Genomic DNA, 16,228 nt, shown 5'->3' on the forward strand with positions numbered 1-16,228 from the left:
TTATTGTGTGTCACGCGTGGTCGAACGTCCGCCTTAGATATTATCTGGCGCTAGGTGCCAAGCTGACGCTGCTTGTCTGGTTGCGTCATCTAACACTCTGGCTTCTGATACCTGCCCCTTACTCAGAGGTATCCAATACAGCCTTCTAGTATATATACTCCACTCTCTGATCTCGAGCTCTGAGATTCCTCTCCATCCACTCTGCTTTCTTCAATACCTTCCAGGATTTCGTCAGCATTATCACTGAATTCCGATACTGCTTCTTCAGGTGCTGCTGTTGTGGTTTTGGCTTCATTCGCTTCAGATGTGGTTTTGGCAGTGGTTGTAGTAGATGTTGTAGTTGCTGGTTTTGCTGTTGTTGTAGCTTCAGTCGTTTTGGGGGCTTGTGTTGTTGAAGCTACTGGTTTTGTTTGGGTTTTCAGGTCCTCCGTTTTGTTCTTAGCGTCTTTGTCCTTCGGCTTTTGTGTCGTTCCGTACGACCTTTGCGTGTCGTTCCTCAGGGCAGCCTGGTTGTCGCTCATCAGCCACAGTTTGGTCGGAATGTGACTGAATGCGTCGTTCATGACTTTTTTGAACACGACAGCGAGGTTTTCGCCGATCGTTTCTTTTAGCTCTTCGACGACTAGAAGGGCGTTCTGGTTCAGGAACTGGTTCACGGAACGGCCTGAAATCAGAGTGGGAAGTTTTGATAAATAAGTATCTGATTGATTTAGATTATGAAGAAGAAACCAAAACTGATTTAGGTATTAAGACGAAAGAGAAAGAGAGAAACGAAGATTTTGCTCTCAGGTCAAGTAAACTACATAGTTAAACTAAACTAAAGATGAAGTACAATTTCCAAACTTCTATTGATACATATTTCGACAAACTGATGTTTGAAAAATGTATTGATAAAGTAATGGAACTTAATTTAATGATTTAATGAAAATTACTTAGAACTATTTCCAAGCCTAGCTTTAATCCAGCAAACAAGAGAAAATATACGACAAACGTGGTACGGGCGGACTGAGAAGAATATTTTGGTTGCAAAACCTAAGGTCTTAATGATTTGGCCAAACCTTCGAGGAATCATCCCGTATTAGGTATTGTAACAAACAAAGTGAAGATAGCTATGATTATTGAAAACATGCGGAAATTACAAGATCGGACGGACTGGAACAAAAAAGTCTTTTTAAATTTCATAGTAAAGTTACCTTTTTGATATACATAACTCGTCTAGGTTTTCTTTTTCGATGTAGTTGTGGCTTTCCCTTTCTTTTTCAACTTCGTCGTCAGTTTCCTTATGCCTATTGTTTTCACCACAACTTTCTGGAATGTGGGTGCTGTCTTCAATGTGTTCGATTTTAGCTTCAACTCTCCGATTGGTGTTTTCGTGACACTCGAAGATGTTTTTATCCTAAGCGTTGTTTTGGCAGTTTTTGAGAGTGTATTAGATGTACTGCTATTCGATGGTTTGATTGACAGTGCAACTTTGGAATAAAGCAGCGTCTAATCTACACTGTGGTCACTGATTGCTAACGTCATGTCCATCAACATCGATCGAATTTAGTCGACTGTATTGTAAGCGGACCTTAAGGACTTCCCGTCTAACTCTGAATTTTATCAAAGGACCCTAATATTTTTCCTTTAGCCAGGAACGGGAACATATTCTGAAATGTATACCGTAGGTACACATTGATCTAGAGATCTAGATAATTGCTGAACAGACTAATCTGTTCTACTCCCTGTTTCCAAGTCCCCTAAGCCAGAGTTGAAGGGCCACCTCAACTAACTCTATATTTCACCAAATAACTATGATAGTTTACCTTTAGCTAGGAAGGGGAACATGTTCTGGAATGTATCCCGTACACACTCATCCAGATCATTGCTAGTTCTACGACATGGGTTTAGCCACTCCGCTGAAATCAGAAAGAAGGAAACTGTTAGCTCCAGCTGGGGTCCAAAATTATTTACCGCTTAAGCTGCGTCCACACATAGTCGACCGTTTCGATCGATCGACGAGGTGAAGAGGTGAATCTATGTTGTCGAGGCAGTGTACGATGGTCGATCGACGGGGTCGACTTTGTGTGGACAGTGGACGCAGCTTTAATTACAATGGTCCTGAACTGTTTACCAGCCCAAGCCTAAATTTTCTACATAATAATAATAATAATAGTGCTCATTTATACTGCTCGCATAGGACTGAAAAGTCCCTTTACTCCAGCAGTCTATCTATTCTATCTATTATGGGACTGGTTGCTCCTCTCCCAAGAGAGTATGCAATTAACACTGCGACCTCTGTAGATCTATTGTGACGTGTTATACTTGTGTTTTTTGACACTGTTGGCAGTTCTTTTTGAGGTAAGCTTATATTCGAATCCGATGGAGGCATTGTTGTTTTCGATGTCGTGTCATTTTGAACTTTTGTAACTCTAGTCACATCCAAAATTCGGATGGTACTTTTATTATCTCCCAGGGCTATACTGGGTTTAATGAAGGCAGTTCCTAGTTTTCTGTTTATTTCTGCCAATACTTCTTCAGACACTGAGATATTTTTTGACCTCTTCACCGTGCTTGGTTTTAAAGTGATTACTGTTGTTGGTTTCACTTTCAATGTGGACTTTTCTTGAACACTTTTGGTGGTGAATTTCTTCTTTTTGGTGGTTTTCTGTTTTGTACTAGGAGTTGCTTTAGTCTTTTTCGTTTTCTTGGGAGATTTAGTAGTTTTGGTAATTTTTATTATAATTTCGGTGGTAGATGGCGAAGAATTTTGCTCTGTTAGATGTTTCTCTTCGCTCGACTGTTGTTTCTTTTCATTTTCTCTCTTCTTGATTTCATCCTCTTGATCTTGCATAAAGTTTGCCATCACTTTATCGAAGTTGGCGACTTGGAGATTTAGTAGTTTTGGTAAGTTTTATTATAATTTCGGTGGTACATGGCGAAGAATTTTGTTCTGTTAGATGTTTCTCTTCGCTCGACTGTTGTTTCTTTTCGTTTTCTCTCTTCTTGATTTCATCCTCTTGATCTTGCATAAAGTTTGCCATCACTTTATCGAAGTTGGCGACTTGATTGAATTGTCTCCACCTTTCTGCTTCTTCGTCTTTATCCTCTAATGCAGGATCTTCATAGTATGGCTCAGTAGCTTTCTCTTCAGAGTCGTCTTCCTCATCATCTCCTTCTGCTTTGGTTCCAAACGATTTCCGTTTGAACATGTACGGCGCTTTTTTGGTTCTTTTGGCTCTTGTGATTCTATTGACTCGATCTAACAGACTAAGCGTTGTGCCTTTCCTTTGAATTTCTTCTACTGGTTTGTTTAATTCATCACTCTCCAGCACACGTTCCTTCATCACATAATACTTTCTCCGATTCTCCGTCATTTTCGGTCTGAACTCGTCGGAATCATACAACTGTTTCCGCGTGAAATATTCCTGTCTACTTTTGGTTTTAATTTCAATGAGCTCCATAATACTTCCGAACTCTGTGCCAACGTAGTCGACCGTATTGTCGTTTGGGATCGTTATGCCAAACCTATCATCATAGATGAATTTCGGGTACTTTTCCGACTCGTCGGTACCTTTCTTCGGGGCCTTTTTACCTTTCCCTTCAGTTGTTGCGAACAGTTTTTCAACAGTTATATCCAAATCTGAGCCCATATCATCCAAACCTGAGCCCACATTGTCTTCCCCTACACTTTTCATATCACTGGTCAGCTCACTAACATATTCCGACTTGACAGGTGTTCCGCCCATCGGATTGTCATCGAATTCTTCACTCGGCGTTATCAGGCCCTTCGCTTTCATTTCTTCCACTTTGGCGCGGACTCGCTGGTTCTCTAAATATCTTTCCTGGCTCCTCTGGTATTTAGACCCAAACAGTTCCGTATTGTCGTTCGGGATCGTTATGCCAAACCTATCATCATAGACGAATTTCGGGAACTTTTCCAGCTCGTCGGTACCTTTCTTCGGGGCCTTTTTACCTTTCCCTTCAGTTGTTGCGAATAGTTTTTCAACATTGTGTTGTCGTTCGGGATCGTTATGCCAAACCTATCATCATAGATGAATTTCGGGAACTTTTCCAGCTCGTCGGTACCTTTCTTCGGGGCCTTTTTACCTTTCCCTTCAGTTGTTGCGAATAGTTTTTCAACAGTTATATCCAAATCCGAGCCCATATCATCCAAACCTGAGCCCACATTGTCTTCACCTACACTTTTCATATCACTGGTCAGCTCACTAACATATTCCGACTTGACAGGTGTTCTGCCCATCGGATTGTCATCGAATTCTTCACTCGGCGTTATCAGGCCTTTCGCTTTCATTTCTTCCACTTTGGCGCGGACTCGCTGGTTCTCTAAATATCTTTCCTGGCTCCTCTGGTATTTAGACCCAAACAGTTCACTGTATGAGGATGCAGACGGCATGATGTCTTTCACATTGATTGGCGGGGCGGACGAAGCGTTTCGGATATTGGAAAGAATGAAGCACATGACGAGAACGCGATGCACACTGACCACTATGAACATTACTCGGGCTGATTGTTATCATGTTTCCTACACCCCGAGCTATAGAGGCTAGAGCTAGTGTTCAATAACTATTAACTATTAATGTACGTGTTACCATGTGACCCATATAGGCTAACAGGTCACGGATGAGGATGCAGACGGCATGATGTCTTTCACATTGATTGGCGGGGCGGACGATGCGTTTCGGATATTGGAAAGAATGAAGCACATGACGAGAACGCGATGCACACTGACCACTATGAACATTACTCGAGCTGATTGTTATCATGTTTCCTACACCCCGAGCTACAGAGGCTAGAACTAGTGTTCTATAACTATTGACTATAATGTCCGTGGTACATGTGGCCCATATAGGCTAACAGGTCACGCCAATACAAAGTATTACCAACATTATAACTAACAAATAAATAAGTAATAATAACAGTAATGAAAAAATATAGAAAAAAATTGACAAAAAGAACAATCGTTTATTTCTTCGCCCAAATCACTGGGCTGACATTTGGTTTTGGCTACAATCTACTCATCCACCTACAGGTCATTAGATAATCTGTATCAGATCTCCAGGTACTTGAGACTGAAATGAGATCACTGGAGAGAAGGTCAGTATGTCTTCAGCTGGATCTGGACCGGTTCTAGAACCATCTGAATTCAGATTATGTTCCATTACATATGTATTACCTATGTGTTGAAGTACATTGGATTACATAATATCTGAATTCAGATATCCATTCATAAATATGTATGTAATGATTTTAGTGCACACACGTAATACCTAACTGAGATTAACAACCAGAGTAAATATAGGTAGCTAAATACAGAGTATATACATACTCGTACATAATAATTGACTGAACCAAGTGCTTTTTAAGTTGATTATTATTGATTTTGCATTTGGTTTTGTCTGCGATCGGGTATTTGGTAGCACGTAGGTACCTACCTATACATATTTGATATCTGGATGGGTGACTATCAGGGCATTGGCTTGTTGCTGGCCATGCAGCCCTACTTGAAATGAGATCACTGGAGAGAAGGTCAGTATGTCTTCAGCTGGATCTGGACCGGTTCTAGAACCATCTGAATTCAGATTATGTTCCATTACATATGTATTACCTATGTGTTGAAGTACATTGGATTACATAATATCTGAATTCAGATATCCATTCATAAATATGTATGTAATGATTCCTTCTCTCTCTCTTTCTCTGTCTGTCTCTCTCTCTCCTCTCTCTCTCTCTCTCTCTCTCTACTCTGTGTTTTCCTGTCTCTATTTTCTTCTCTCATACCAACTTATTTTTTTATCGTTCTGCTGATCTAATCTTGATTTTTCTTTAATCATTCTTGAGTTCTCTCCTGAAGAATTCAGCACAACTGAAGAATAATTTAGAAAAAATTAAGTAATGGTTTAGAAAAATAAAGTTGTTGTTTTGTTGTTATCCAGTATGAACTTTTCAAGTCACCTTTGAATATCAACTCCATACCCGGTGAATTGATCATGGGCATGATACACCCTAAGAATGTATCACACATAGCTGACTCAAAAGCTCAAAACCCACCGTGTATGGACAAATGATTTATCGTGTATGGACCGTGTGTTGATTTTGGGCATAAAACGAAATCAACAACTTAATTTTTCCCAATCATTCTTCATTTTTGCATCATTATTCTTCGATTCTGCTGAACGACTTTTTCAGTGCTGATTTTAGTGTTTACCGCTCCTATTTCTCCGGGAACACTTTGCTGACTGGAATATTCTTGAAGATTTTGTTAGCAATATCATCAAGCAGCATAGACGCGACCATTTCGATGGCTGGTTTCACCTCCTCTACAATATCGTTGGCATTTTCGTTGATGAATTTGTTGGTGGCTTCACCTGGAAAAGAATAGGGACAGTGTGATATTGACTGATTTCGGCCCGGGGCGGATTTTATCCTAATCCTAAAACCTAAGGGTCTTTCTTGGATTTACTTTGATAGCAGGGGTGGCCACTAACCTTACCTTTAGGAGTTGCAATCCCATAAAGTCCATTTGGGGCGAGCCACGCCCAGGGCCGGATGTTGCTCGCGAGCCACGTTATGTCCACCCCTGCTGTACAGTATCTGGCTGTACAAATGATTTGGTTTTGCTTGACTCTGATATCCTTTACCGTCGCGTCGCGCCGATAGATGTTGGATCTACCTATGTATAGCAGATCTCCAGGTACCTAATATGTAGGTACCTACTTAGGCACAACATATTTACTTAAATACAGGTTAATTTGGCCTCAATTTTATGATTTACACTTTGGAATTCCCTAATGTTTAGTACCTAAGTAAGTAATTAAATGATTTAGACTTTGGAATCCCTAACAGTGTAGCAGGGCCCAAAGTCTGACATCATCAGAACCGAAGATATCAGACCGAAGCCTAGATCACAAGGGTAAGATAGGACGATCCGAGGCCACAACTCATGCCATCGAACCACAGAAGAGATAGCGATAACAGCGATGGGGTGAGTTGGAACCTAAGCCATTGGTAACTGCTGCATTCAACTTGTTATCAACGCATGGCATACCACTGACTTTGAAACTTTTTTTAAAAGCACTTGGGATAAAATTTGGTGCACAAAAATGGTCTTACGTTAAGACTTGACCATTTCTTACGTTAAGACTTGACCATTCTCTATGCTCTATGCACTATAATTAGTTCACCTAGCCAGCCTAGTTATATAGCTTAGTTGGTAGTGCGTCTGCCTTGTAAGCGCTAGGCCACGGGTTCGATTCCCGCCCGGGGCGGATTTTATCCTGATGGGATAATGTTCGTTTTCGGAACGGCTGGCTTTCTCCTATTGGTTCGATTCCCGCCCGGGGCGGATTTTATCCTGATGGGATAATGTTCGTTCTCGGAACGGCTGGCTTTCTCCTATCCCTCTCTTCCTTCTCTCTTCGATTTCGGGACGATAAGACCATAGCAGTTACAGTTCCCTCTGTTAAACCTCTTTAAAAAAATTCCTTCTCTCTTGATTTTGGGACGATAAGACCATAGCAGTTACAGTTCCCTCTGTCAAACCTCTTAACAAAAAAATACATGTGTTTTTTTTGGACGATAAGACCATAGCAGTTACAGTTCCCTCTGTCAAACCTCTTTGAAAAAAATAGTTCACCTACTCCTAAGTATTAGCAGTGCTAAGACTAAGCAAAATAACTTACCCTTAGCGATGTAAGGTTTGGCGAGGACGGTTGCTTTCTTAACACATTCATCAAATGTAGGATCCTTCTGCTTACACTGGTAGTTAGCAATGTTCACTGGTCAAACACAGAAAGAAACAGACAGGTTGAAATTCGGAGTTCAAAATTGCAGGGTTTCATAAAAGAAGGACCTAATGGCTAGGTAGGTTGAAATGATAAACATATACTGCTTCACTATTTGTAAAATATTCTGGGTTTTATTTCATTTTCATTTTATGGACTAGTTTCGCCGGTGAAGGCATCTTCAGCGTTACAGAAAAATACACATAAAACGTAAAATAATATCTACTATAAAAAGGACCTAATGAGATGCTATAAAAGGACCTAATGAAATTGTCTAAAGACGAAACTTGATGTTTGAGGAAAACCATCTTTAAACTTTTCGATTTCTATGGAATTAATTAAAAGTAGTGGGACAATTTTACAAAAGCTCGTAATATATCTTTATGATTATTTAATGCAAATTCCGTTCAATAAATCAATATAAATTCTAATAATTTATTAAGTAGGTACCTACGTAATTTTGATCCATGTCCTTTATCACTAAGATTTGATCGGACGTAAATTAACTGACCGAAGCCAATGAACCCGCGAACCTTGAGGCGTGCGTTCTTCACCTCCCGCAGCTAGATCTAAGGATACCGCCGGACTTGTCATTCCACCATTCCGCAGATCTTTACGACAATAGGTCTACTTACTCAGCACAGAGTCTCCATTGAACAGGTTCCCAAAGTGAGCCTGGGTTTCTCCAATGGTCAGCTTGATCATGGTGTCTTTGGATTCAAAATATTCCTGTCCCTTCTTCTTGATCACCTTGCCGTTCATCTTGACGTGAGCGTTCACGTTAGCTGAAATAGGAGATAAGAGAATAGAATAGAATAATTCTTTGAATGGATCTCCTAAAGGCCACCTTCGTGGCCACATGGTTAAGATCTTTCACTGACTCTAGAAGGGATTCAATCACAGCCCGGATTCCCGGAATAGTCCAGTAAATTACTAAGGTTAGCGCGGAATAGTCCTATTCCTCGGCTAGGTACCAGGAGGGTACGGCCGTTGATGTCATAGTCTGATTCCAGGAATAGTCCAGTAACTTACAGAGATTTTGTCTCTTTAGTCCAGCAACTTACTAAGATTAGCCCGGATTCCCGGAATAGTCCAGTAACTTACTAAGATTAGCCCGGACGGTCACAAAAAGTCGACAAAAAACTCAATAGGTAACAGTAAATTTAGTGAGCAAAAAAAGAAGAATACCTTCTATGCACCGTTAGTATCACACGAATTTAAAAGCTATGCAAAAAATGATAATAAAATAAATAAACAAATGGTTCTTTGAAAAAAAAAAAAAAGACTAGAAAAAAACTAATAATAAGTATTCTTGAGTGACTTCTGTGACCGAGCGGGTATCACCCTAGGATTACAAGTCGAAGATCGTGGGTTTGATTCCCAGCGGAGTCAATTTTTTCCTCCTAATTTTGGGGTCATACTTCGAAGGCACTCCACTTTTTCGCAACACTATTTCCCCGTAAATTTCGCAGGACTAGTTTGTAATTTCGCCTGCGAAGGCATCTTTTCAAAACTTTAGGCTAGCTTATGGTATTCAAATGATTTGGATGGTAATAGAAAGTAACAAAGTTAGACACGTGACTTACCTGGGGCAGGTGCACCCATAACACTCGACATGAACATCACACCCACCATCATTACACTCATCCTGGTATAAGTATTCTTGAGTGACCTCTGTGACCGAGCGGGTATCACCCTAGGATCACAAGTCGAAGATCGTGGGTTTGGTTCCCAGCGGAGTCAATTTTTTTCTCCTAATTTTGGGGTCATACTTCGAAGGCACTTCACTTTTTCGCAACACTATTTCCCCGTAAATTTCGCAGGACTAGTTTGTAATTCCGCCTGCGAAGGCATCTTTTCAAAACTTTAGGCTAGCTTATGGTATTCGAATGATTTGGATGGTAATAGAAAGTAAAAAAAGTTAGACACGTGACTTACCTGGGGCAGGTGCACCCATAACACTCGACATGAACATCACACCCACCATCATTACACTCATCCTGGTGGAAAACACTCCTGAAATCATGGTTATTGGCAAGACGCACCACCCTTTGCGAAAATTCACACAGATTTTCAACCACGCCACAGGCACCCACGAAAACCCCGACGAAAAAAAGCACCACGCCAAGTGATTTTCCCGAGTGGAAGTTGTTGATCTATGTTGCGAGTTAGATGGTCAACTGGAAACTGGACTTTGAAAGTTGTAAATTTTATAGAGGAAATCTTTTCGTATGCAAAGCATGCAGAGCGATTAAAACTAAGTTGAGAAGGTCCAGGGCCGAAACTAGGGTGGGGCATTTGGGGGCAGGCCACGGGGTGACAATGGGCCACATGAGGTTTTAGAGGTCTTTATGAGTTTAAAAGGGTATCAATCCATCAATCCCAGTAATAGAGTTTTCAGGTTGTGGTTACTTTCTAGTTCAAGTACCTACGCTGTTTAGGTACCTATATCAAGGTTGGGTACGAAGAAAACGATACTTATTTTCGGGAATCGAACCCGGAATCTTGGAATGCCATCCCTTGGCTTGGGTGTCATAGTTATCTGGAAATCTATGACCTGTCACTTTTTGTCCTTTTATCATTCCTTCCAACAAATCAAACAGACAAATATTGCAAACATGGCCATAACTCCTAGAGAATCCCAGAGGATAAAATTCCACACCTCGGCTAGGATTGAACCCACGCCCTCCTGGTTACCGGGCATCTTAACCACTACACCACCGAGAAATCTACGAAAAGATGAGTCATATATCATGATTATATCGACGTTTTTCTTAGGTAGCAATGAAATAACTGCTATAGTTTGGTAGATATGTGCATTAAATTTACTAACTCAACTATCCTCTGCCCCCCTCAGCGATCCTAAGATCGCGCCTGGCCGAAGAAAAACACGAGATTGTTACCTATATGGAAGTGGGGAAACAGAATTGATAAATAAGGAGGAGAAGAAGAAACAAAGAGGCAATGGAGGAAGAAGAATTGAAGAAATAGGAGAAACTCTTGGGTCCGAATTTCCTGGTAACCTTGGCTTGGTACAGAATTACATCAGTAGAACCTCGATTATTTCAACTAATTGGGACCGGGGGTAGTAGAAATGATCGAGGTTGAAATAATCACTTTCTTATGATCTTTTCCTCTGATAAGAATATAGAATATCCTTTGAAAAGACCGGGCACCGGGGGTAGTAGAAATGATCGAGGTTGAAATAATCACTTTCTTATGATCTTTTCCTCTGATAAGAATATAGAATATCCTTTGAAAGATAGAAAAAAACAATGGATTTTGGAGTTGAAATCTATCTATCATCTAGGTATTTATATTTAAGTGGTGCTCGTCAACTTCTTGGTCATATGCACCTGGAGTTGAAATAATCGAGGTTCTACTGTATGCGCCATACTGGGGGATTATTATTCATAATATCAGACCATAACCAGGGTACAAAAGATGACTCCAAAGAAAATAGTTCAGGTTGGTCGATTTGTTTTTAAATAAAGACGATGGACTTATGTATTTGAACTTAATCTTATAAATGGTGTTCCTGACTCAGTCAGGAATATAATCATCCTGGCTATAAGAGACATCTTTGTTGAGGTCTCCCTCTCTCAAACCTGCCAAGGTTTGAGACCTTAAATTACGTAAGGCCAGCCACTCACTATCAGGTAGATCTGACAGGTACACCTGATCAGGTCTCCTGTCAGTGAGTGGCTGGCCTAAAATTAAAAGGTACAAGTACCCGACTCAATACACCTTCACAATACTTACCCAGAACTTTGTTCCCATTGAACAGATTATCCAGGTACACCCTCATATGAGTGAGACTAAAGTTCACCTTCATACTCGAAGCTACCATGACCTCCTCACCGGCCATTTTGGGGAAGTAAATGTCAGTGGCCACATTAGTGCTCACGTTTTCTGTGAAGGAAGAGAAGAGGAATACAGGAGTCAACTGAGGATTCCAAAAAATTACAACCTATGTATTTTGACCTAATCAGTACCAACACTACCAACCCCTTTGGCGTGGCTTGCATACCGGAGGTCCCAGTTTCGATTCTCGGCGAGTTCGAAGTTTTCGTCTCTGTGCTTGGAGTTCGGGATGCTCTCAGTCTCGTGAAGACAACTGAGAAGTTACTCTAATGTTTCTAATCGAGTGGTCACCAGTGGCGGCATTACCAGAGTTAAAAGATCGATGAGGAATATAAACCTAGTCAAGGAGGCACTGAGATAATGCACAAAACTTGTAAAGAGGATCTCTGATTCATACTACAAACAATTTTATTCATGATTTTGAAGTTTGTTCAACTGCAGTTTCGACTTACTCAAATGTAGTTTGGCGTGTCCCACACCGACCAGGGGTAGAAGTAGGAGTTTCCCCTTCAGGTCATACGTAGCATCTACTTTGATGGTCGGAATGAAAAGGCCAATGTCCAGCTTGTTCCTCTTTAGATCGAGAGGAAGAGAAGAGGAATACAGGAGTCAACTGAGGATTCCAAAAAAATTACAACCTATGTATTTTGACCTAATCAGTACCAACACTACCAACCCCCTTGGCGTGGCTTGCATGCCGGAGGTCCCAGGTTCGATTCTCGGCGAGTTCGAAGTTTTCGTCTCTGTGCTTGGAGTTCGGGATGCTCTTAGTCTCGTGAAGACAACTCAGAAGTTACTCTAATGTTTCTAATCGAGTGGTCACCAGTGGCGGCATTACCAGAGTTAAAAGATCGATGAGGAATAAGAATTAATAAACCTAGTCAGTGAGGCACTGAGATATGCACAAAACTTGTAAAGAGGATCTCTGATTCATACTACAAATAATTCATGATTTTTGAAAGTTTGTTCAACTGCAGTTTCGACTTACTCAAATGTAGTTTGGCGTGTCCCACACCGACCAGGGGTAGAAGCAGGAGTTTCCCCTTCAGGTCATACGTAGCATCTACTTTGATGGTCGGAATGAAAAGGCCAATGTCCAGCTTGTTCCTCTTTAGATCGAACCTGGAAATCATCAGGGATTAGGAGAGGAATCAAGAAAGAATTGTAAAAGCTGTGTCCACACATACTTAATGCCGTCAATCAATTGTTGATCCAAACCGTACACTGCCTTGACAACATAGATTCACCTCGTCGATCGACGGCGTCGACTATGTGTGGACACAGCTTAACAACCAACGTCTTATCGTCCCGAAATCGAAGAGAGAAGTAGGACAGGATAGAAGAAAGTCAGCCGTTCCGAAAAAGACCTTTGTGAAAGAACCTCAACGAACAAGATAAAGTTCGGCCCGTCCGGAAATCTAACCCGCAACCCAGCGCATATAAGACCCGCACTCTACGTTCCAAGATAACCTTGGCCAGCCACTCACTATCAGGTATCAGATAGACCTGACAGGCGGACCTAATCAGGTGTACCTATCTGTCAGGCCTATCTGATAGTGCGTGGCTGGCCAAACGAAATCACAGTATTTCGGAACCTTCTAATACCTACCTGGTATAAACAGCAGTCGTGTTGCTCGGGCCATGAATGATCAAATTCTTGAAGGATCCGGCCAAAGTAACCGGTCCTGCCCCTTCTTAATTCCGACATAGTCAATGTGCAGTGGCTCGAAAGGGTCCATGCCGATTTCTGGGATACCTGGTGGGGGAAAACAAAAGAATTTTGAGCTTGCGGGGTCGAACCACTAATCTCCGGATTCGTTTGGCCAGTCACCTTTGAAGAACACAAAGCGCACAGATCACTGGACCTTGACTTTCGCCATTATCACACCCGAGGTTAGAAGTTGATCCCTTAAGCTTTATATACACATAGTAATACATGTAAATATCAATGTAATAAACGTCAATTGAGATTCCAGGCACGACACGATTTTTTTCCCCCAACGACCAGTGAGAACGGACCTTTAGGTGCATCTACGCCACAGTAGTGACGTCACGTGACATTAATGTCGTTGCTTTAAGTATCAAAGTTCCTGTGACGTGCAATTCTTCTTCTTAAGCATTTGCAGATAGGTTTGCGGGAATGTACACAAATAAAACTCCATAGCGTTGCAAAATAACACTCTCATTTAAACTACGTTGGCCAGCCTAGTTAGCTTAGTTGGTAGTGCGTCTGCCTTGTAAGCGCTAGGCCGCGGGTTCGAGTCCCGCCCATTATCCTGATTGGATAATGTTTGTTCTCGGAACGGCTGGCTTTCTCCTATCCTGTCTTCCTTCTCTCTTCGATTTCGGGACGATAAGACCATAGCAGTTACAGTTCCCTCTGTCAAACCTCTTAAAAAATAATAAATAAACTACCTTGCCTACAAGACATTCGCGGCGGAAAAATCGAATGAAACTCACGACAAATGGGAACAGGCTTTAACTCTGATATTTTACCTTTAGCTAGGAAGGGGAACATGTTCTGGAATGTATCCCGTACACACTCGTCCAGATCATTGCTAGTTCTACGACATGGGTTTAGCCACTCCGCTGAAATCAGAAAGAAGAAAACAGTTAGTTCCAGCTGGGGTCCAAAATTATTTACCGCTTAAGCTGCGTCCACACATAGTCGACCGTTTCGATCGATCGACGAGGTGAAGAGGTGAATCTATGTTGTCGAAGAAGTGTACGATGGTCGATCGACGGGGTCGACTTTGTGTGGACAGTGGACACAGCTTTATTTACAATGGTCCTGAACTGTTTACCAGCCCAAGCCTAGATTTTCTACATACCTATTTTGTTGTTGTAGTTGTTGTTATAGCGGTTTTAGCTTTCGCCGAATGGCGATAGCAGAATAAAGAAAAGATGTCTTTTTAGTCCGTCCTTCCTTTCTTATTACAATAGTAATAAAAAGGTATAAGGGACGGACTATTGTATTCGCTTCGGTGTCGTCTGTCAGATCGTATGTACAGGGTGGAGCAGAAATTTCTGGACAACATACAGTGTGTAACAGTTCAATAATTCTCAAGCTGTGTCCAAACATAATCGATCGACGCGACGAGGAGAAATGTTGTCGAGGCAGTATGGACGGTTCGGTCGACATCGATCGACGGCCGTTCGACTATGTATGGACACACCTTCAGACCGGCCACACAGGTTTAGTTTTGCATGCCGGTTTTTATCTGACTGTGTGGGCGGCCTTAGAAGTTAGTATATTCTTACATTAAGGAGTCTGGTGTTTACTTGAATATTGTTCAAATAAACACCAGACCATCAGGATTATAGGAAATTTTGGACACCTCTATTATTGAAAGTAAAAGGAGGATTGTAAGTGCAGACCAAGGCTTGAGGCAATCAATGAAATAATGAGTACCAGAATCATTAGTTATATACCTAGTCATGTACAAATACCTATGTTTAACAACATTTATGTTTCAGAATTAGCTAAACCTTTTTTAGTCATTAGGTCAGACAATGAGTTGGTACCTAGGTATAACCTTTTAGAACTTTAAGCCAAATACTTCCTTTCGATGTCCAGGAATCACCTCAGTTCCTTGGGCCAGCCACTCACTATCAGGTAGACCTGACAGGCACAACTGAAAAGGTCCGTCTCTCAGGTCTACCTGGCCTAAAGATCTGCTGAAGCTATGATAAAGTAGTAATAGCTATGGCAGCCTCCCTGGTCCAGGGGGTATCACACTATTGGGCTTGCACACTAGAGGGGTTATGTTCCGAGAACAAACCTCGGCGCGTCGCACATTGGAAGAAAAATCAAACTTTTTTTTTTTTAAAAGAGGTTTGACAGAGGGACTAGACGGTCCATGGAGGACACCTTGATTCTGTCTGCTTGAGGCGTCAGAAGAGAGAAACGAGTGATGTCTCTAAACAGTCACCCGTTTAGTTACCAACCACACTCAACTTAACTTCAGTGATCCATCAACTTGGAAGAAGGAAGGTAATGCGCCTGCCTTTGAAGGGCTAGGTCGCGGGTTCGCTTTCCGCCTGTGGAGCGAACTTTGCTAAACAGATGAGATTCGTTCTCTCAATAGATCGCTTTCCTCTATTCCTCTCTTCAATTTTTTAATAATAAGAGCTCTCGGGTGTTACAGTTCCCTCTATCAAACCTCTTAGGAAAAGAAGGTGCTAGAGCCCCAGACTGACAGCCTGAGGTTTGATAGAGGGAACTGTAACAATCGAGGTCTTGTCGCCCTGAAAACAAAGAGGGACGGAGGACAGGATAGGAGAAAGCCAGCCATTCCGAGAACGAACCTTATCTGTTTAGGAGAAAGTTCGCCCCAGGTGTGGGGTCCGCGACTTAGCGCTTTTGGGTGATATATCCTTTATCCAGATAGATGTTGGATCTACCCATCTCTTCGTATTTTTCTTCTTCTTTTTCTTTGCCTTTTCCCGTGTACAGGGTCGGCAATTTTAGTCAGCCTCTCAATCAGCCCCAACTAGGGTGATTGCTTTGGGCTAACCCCTGTACAAAACCTCATATTCCCGGAATAGTTCTATGTAGGTATTAAAAATTCCATAATAAT

General features: G+C 41.6%; 1 protein-coding gene across 1 annotated transcript in view; it reads right to left on the minus strand.

The window, feature by feature from the left end:
* The window catches only part of LOC103517531 (protein takeout-like), a gene marked incomplete at its 5' end in the record, with an annotated part of 39,218 nt that extends 24,981 nt beyond the window's left edge, over positions 1-14,237 (minus strand). Inside the window, 6 exon segments of the mRNA XM_008482567.3 lie at positions 228-664; positions 11,547-11,696; positions 12,637-12,770; positions 13,258-13,336; positions 13,339-13,404; positions 14,145-14,237. Coding sequence (XP_008480789.2) covers positions 228-664; positions 11,547-11,696; positions 12,637-12,770; positions 13,258-13,336; positions 13,339-13,404; positions 14,145-14,237 — 959 coding nt within the window.
* Between the last annotated feature and the right edge of the window lie 1,991 nt (positions 14,238-16,228).

This window comes from Diaphorina citri, unplaced genomic scaffold, assembly GCF_000475195.1.
Source record: "Diaphorina citri unplaced genomic scaffold, Diaci psyllid genome assembly version 1.1 scaffold1877, whole genome shotgun sequence".
Taxonomy (NCBI): Eukaryota; Metazoa; Arthropoda; class Insecta; order Hemiptera; family Psyllidae; genus Diaphorina; species Diaphorina citri.